Genomic DNA, 5,856 nt, shown 5'->3' with positions numbered 1-5,856 from the left:
CAGATAGCGAATTGGTTTTAGTCTTAAAATATTCCTCAATTTATGTGTTTTCAAAATATGCACAATGAGATTTCTTTGCTCATCCCCTTTGGCCGACCCAAACGTGAGCACCCCATACGTATAAAAATAAAGTACCAGTTAAAATATAGATAGCGAATTGGTTTTAGTCTTAAAATGTTCCTCAACTTATGTGTTTTCAAAATAAACAGAATAAGATTTTTGTTTTGGTTAATGTATTGATTAACTTGTTTAATAAGATTTCAGAAAAATTTTTATTTATATGTATTTGTATATGTATTTGTATACATTTTTAAAGTTATTTAATATGAGTTAGGAGTAAGTATTGCAAAGTTGCTAAATATTATGGAGAACGGGTCACTGAGATTCTGAACAATATATAAATACATATAAGTAAACATATGTTTAATTAATTTTTAACATTCCCTTTCTAATAATAGAAACAAAATGTAATTTTTAAAATTAGTTACTCTTTAGTAAACTTTAATTTGTATTTATATAGAATCTCTTGTGTATTGTTTTTCATGATAATATTACATGAATGATAGTACAGTTCACGCTACAATTGCGTGACTAATACTTGAAGGATATATTTGTTTTATGATGTATAAAAGAATATGGTAATAGAATATTTAGATATTACATATATAATTGTTTATTTAAAAAATTTGTATCAAAAAATTACATTAACAAAAAAAATTAATGTGATTTTTATGCTTTTAAAATCATTGTGCATATTTCGGGAGCACATAAATTGAGAAATATTTTAAGACTAAAACCAATTTGCTACCTGTATTTTAACTGGTTAGGTACTCTTGTACGTATGGGGTACTCACGTTCAGGTCGGTCGAAGGGGATAAGCACGAAAATTTCATTGTGCATATTTCGAGAACACATTAATCGAGAAACATTTTAAGACAAGAATTATTTCGCTTTCTCTATTTTAACTGATACTTTATTCTTATATCAGTAGTATATATATCTTTTTTTGCGTATATTTTTTAAACTATTACAGATAGACTAATTTTGTTTGAGGCATTTGAAAGCACATAAAAAGCATATAATTCTAGCATATTGAGTTTTTTATTTTATATGTAATTTTAATGAGTGGGGGTGCTAGCTTACTTTAAGCCAGCACCCTCAGTTTCAATTGCAATTTCCCACGAAACCGCTCGAGCACAAAAATCGTGAATAGAGCACATAATTAACGCATAAAGAACACTTAATTTCTGCATATGTGTTATTCCGGTTTTTTATGGAGGGTGCTAACTTAACAGACATAAATACATTATATTACTTTTTTACCTTTTAAGATTTTTTCCTTTGTTTACGGATGTTTGCAAATCTAAGCTATTCCATTATAGAGTGTTCCAAGTCTTTCTCTGTATTACAAGGGATTGTTGTCTAATAGCCTCTAAAACAAGAATTCAATATAGTTTAGATAAGAAAAAAGTTGCAATTTAATATATACATAATTTAATTATAATAAGCAGCTTTACTTACGACTTGTGTAAAAGCTTCTTGGTCATCTTTTAGCATTTCTAGTATCTTGTACAGAGTTTTCCTTATAATATATTGTTCACTGATGTTTATCTTAGCCAGGGTCAAATTTTTCAAATGGTGGTTTTTTGAATTTGATACAACAATTGATCCCATATGTTAAGACATATTCATTGCCCTGTACATATAAAATATGCTTACAATAATCTATTTATATACTTTAGAGTGTGATTATAGCACATATATGTGAAAAAAATATAGAAATAAATAAAAAGTCAGTTTTGGTCTTGTTTGTACTGATCGTTTGTTACATATCTATCAACTTTATACCAATTTTATACTAAATTACTTTTACAGTGATATATGCAAACAATGATGTATTAAAGCCGCACAATACATCAACAAATCGTCTTCATACATAGTGTACCAGCTTATTTATACGTTATCATTTACATATTTTGCTAAATTTTGAGGTTATTTTATAGGAAGTTACACTGTTTGGTACCATTGAAATAATAGCATTGACGAACCTTGATGATATTTTTAATGTCCAAGGACAAATCTATTATAGAACGTAAAAAAATTAATTGATATTTCCATCTCTTTTGTAAATCTCTCTTGTAAATCGGAAAATGAATCCTACATCACCAGCTACTATTCATAGCAAAAATAATTATAGCACGTATATGGTTAATTGAATTCTTATCATTAATATACAACTTTTAGAATATAATAGTTACTACTTATATATAATTATGCTGTAAATAAAGAGCACTCCGCACTCCTCGATTGACACACGTGTATACGCACTCACGCATCGTATGTAGGATAATCATGTACATCATGGCTGTCGCGATGAGCGTTGCGCACAATATAAAACGATAACATTATAACAACAGAAAATTAATATACTACCAACGTTATTTCTGAGTCCAAATTACAAGGAATTTTGAACTGTTGCATTGATCTCAAATAAATGTCAGAGTAACATTTGAAAAATATTTTCTGTAACGTTTTCAAAATATTTTAACAACATTCAGAAAAATCATATTACGAAATAATATTTTTCAAATATGTGTATAATATTATTAAAAAACGTTTAAAAAATACACATAAAGTCAATATTTCTAAACGTTAATTTAATGTTCCTTGCTTACTGGGATGTATAGCATGTTTATTTTCTGTCTCCCTCGACGAAATCACGTGTGCGCGACGTGCATTTTTTCGTGACGATAGGCTCGCGAATGTTCGGTCGCGCTCGGCATCAATCGCCTATTCGCGCGCGCTGCGTGCCGGTCCGTTCCTGTTTCCCTCCGCGCGCCTCGCCCCCTCAGATAGCTCTGCGAGACTCAAGGCGTAACATCGCGGAGAGTCCAAAATATTTTTTGTGTGTGCGTTATTCAAGCATACTCGTTTCTACGATTGTATCAGCGGAATCGGCTGACTGCGGCTTTTTGTTCATTAAATAAAGTGAGAGGAAAAAACAGTTTTCTCGACCACGTTCTTACGAAGCAATCTTTCCGTGAGACGCACGTGGGGGGCATGCGCCCGCATTCTACAAACTTTAGTCCTTCGAGCCGGATATACAAGATATCCACAGCCTCAGGTTATCACGAGCCGACGAACTTCCGCAGCGTCATTGCAAGGACGCAGTTCAGTAACGCAGAGCAACAAGATCGTCGCACAGCCAAGCGACCATACTCGTTTCCGGGCACCGAGATCGTCGCACAGCCAAGCGGCCATACTCGTTTCCGAGACAAAGATTTCCGTCAAGAAGGCAACTCAGGGAAATCCAATCGACATCGGGAGGTGCAGATTACGAGTTCAGAGACTTGACGTACGACATCGAGAGGTGCAGAGACCCTGTCGAAGAGGTCAGCAGCCGACACCGGGAGTTGCAGCGACCGAGCGGACGGCTTCTTTCGACACATCCGCCTCACGAGGGAGGCCTTTTTCGAGAACGCCACACCTAGTATATTTGCGTGCGCGCGTCAATAAGGTAAGGGCAACTTTTCAGTGTTGCGTGCCAATCAGATCTTTTTTTTCTGTCGCGTAAATAGAGTTCCCTTCCCCCGCGAAATGGCTACCGAGGAAGCAAGTGCCGTGTTGAAAAAGCAGCGCGCCGTAATCAAAGGTTCTTGCACCAGAATAAGAACGTACGTGGATTCGATAGCTGCTATCAATCCCTCAATAATCGCTCAGCTAGAGGAGCGTAAATTAAAGTTAGACCAATATTGACCGGAATACAATTCCGTACAATCACGATTGGAAATGTTAGAGGAAGCCGAAGCCAACGATCGCGCCGCGTTCGAGGACGCTTTCTATGCATTAGCCGCCAAAATTCGAGAGGCATTAAATCCTTCGCGACCGCCGCGCAGTGCCACTGCATCGCCTGCGTCGGTATCAAGTTACCACGAGAATTCGAATACTTTAACTAACGTACGTTTACCAAAACTGGATCTCCCTACTTTCACAGGAAAATACGACGAATGGTTCCCGTTCTTCGATACATTCCAATCGGTCACATTCTAACGCGTCTCTCAGCAATATACAGAGGTTTCAATATCTAAGAGCCTCTATTACGGGTGACGCGAGTGACGTGATCCATTCACTCAAAATTTCAGAAACTAATTACGAAGTCGCGTGGACGTTGCTTAAACAGCGATAGGATAACAAGCGCGTAATCGTTCAAAAGCATATTCAAGCAATAATGGAATTGCCTTCCATGACAAAAGAAAATTGTATCGAGTTGAGACAAATCGCGGACGGTGACACAAAGCACTTGCATGCCCTTCAAGCCTTGAGGCGTCCAACCGCTCATTGGGACGACCTCCTAGTGCACATTCTAAGTGCAAAGATCGATTCGCTTTCCCTACGCGAATGGCAATCATCTTTCACGGGTACCGAGGTACCTTCGCTAAAACAATTTTTCGATTTCATTACGCATCGATGCCAGATGCTTGAAGCGACAAACAAGTCGAACGCCGCGAATTCAAAGGCGACTGATGCGCAGTCAAGCAGCAAGCGTCAGTCGTCACACGTTTCAACGGTCAAAACGAAATGTATTTATTGTCAAGGAGAGCACTCCATTTACTATTGCAAGGACTTTTTAGCGCTTTCGATCCCGCGAAGAATTTCAGAAGTTCGTAGTCGCCACATTTGCTTCAATTGCTTGCGAACTACTACACATAATGCTAGTAACTGTACATCGGGCTGTTGTAAAGTGTGTCGAGCCAAACACAATACGTTACTTCATGCACCGAGTAAATCCACCGAACTGGCCGACGGGGCGAAGAGCGGTGACGAGTCAAAATCGAATAGCGCCCCCGCCGTTCTGGTAACACATGCTTCAAGGCCGATCGACGGCAGCCATATCATATTATCGACAGCGGTAGTTTAAGCGTACGATAACAAAGGGTCGCGGCATTCCTGTCGAGTGTTATTAGATTGCGAGTCACAAGCGCATTTTATTTCCAAGTTTCTAACTGTTCTCGGGTTAAAACCGCGAGATCTAAACGTATCAATAACCGGCATGAGCGGTACTTCCACGACATCCACTCAAGCAGTTCAAGTTAAATTGCAATCTCGTCAAGATTCATACGCGGCTACCATTGAATGTATCGTCACGGAACGCGTTACAGATAAGCTTCCGGCTTTCACGTTGAAACGGAGCGATTTCGAATTTCCACACAATATCAATTTAGCAGATTCTCAATTTCATGTGTCTTCCGAGATCGACATATTGATCGGAGCGGGACTATTTTGGGATCTGTTGTGCGTAGGTCAGATCCAGGCTTCACATAATCGCCCGTTGTTACAAAAAACGCGATTATAGGATGGATCCTAGCGGGGCTCCTGGGCGATCACTTACAATCGTCATTAAAGTTACACGCTTGCCACGCGTCATTAACTAATATTCAATTGCACGAACAATTGAGCCGATTTTGGCGGCTGGATGATCCCGATGGATCCTCAAACAATTACATCCTGGAAGAAAGGATGTGCAAACAACTTTCTCGAGTAATGTGTCTCAAACCCCCCAAGGTAGATACGTAGTCAAACTTCCTATAAAGAAGCACATTATCAATAAAATCGGGGATTCGCGGACTATCGCGTTGTCAAGGTTAAAGAGTCTCGAAAGAAGATTCCAACGCGATCCCGAACTAAAGGTTCAATATTCGCAATTTATCAATGAATACTTAGCGCTAGGTCACATGTGTCGTATAGATCCTCCAAGCGATGAGGATTCGGTATCATTTTATTTACCTCATAATTGCGTATTCAAAGCTACGAGTCAAGGAATGAAAATCCGAGTTGTATTTAACGCAAGTTCTCCGA

General features: G+C 38.2%; 1 protein-coding gene and 1 long non-coding RNA gene across 7 annotated transcripts in view; one reads left to right on the top strand and one right to left on the bottom strand.

Moving 5' to 3' along the window:
• Nucleotides 1-2,460, bottom strand: part of LOC112453466 — a 3,137-nt gene extending 677 nt beyond the window's left edge. Inside the window, exons 1-4 of one of the 6 annotated variants that reach the window (XR_003040622.1) lie at nucleotides 2,259-2,460; nucleotides 2,049-2,172; nucleotides 1,522-1,696; nucleotides 1,324-1,432 (exon numbers count right to left, since the gene is read on the bottom strand). This is a non-coding gene — a long non-coding RNA (uncharacterized LOC112453466). The remainder of the gene's footprint in view (nucleotides 1-1,323; nucleotides 1,433-1,521; nucleotides 1,697-2,048; nucleotides 2,173-2,258) is intronic. The other 5 variants (XR_003040623.1, XR_003040624.1, XR_003040625.1 and 2 more) reach the window with 5 other exon arrangements.
• Nucleotides 2,461-4,228: 1,768 nt separating this feature from the next.
• Nucleotides 4,229-4,918, top strand: LOC112453465. The gene has a single exon (XM_025014250.1). The coding sequence runs from the start codon at nucleotides 4,229-4,231 to the stop codon at nucleotides 4,916-4,918; it is 690 nt and encodes a 229-aa protein (XP_024870018.1).
• Nucleotides 4,919-5,856: the final 938 nt, after the last annotated feature.

The sequence above is a fragment of the Temnothorax curvispinosus genome, unplaced genomic scaffold (genome assembly GCF_003070985.1).
Source record: "Temnothorax curvispinosus isolate PA1 unplaced genomic scaffold, ASM307098v1 QBEX01004391.1, whole genome shotgun sequence".
NCBI classification, from domain to species: Eukaryota; Metazoa; Arthropoda; class Insecta; order Hymenoptera; family Formicidae; genus Temnothorax; species Temnothorax curvispinosus.
Note: the sequence above shows the minus strand (reverse complement) of the source record. Positions and strands in the feature narration are given on the sequence as shown.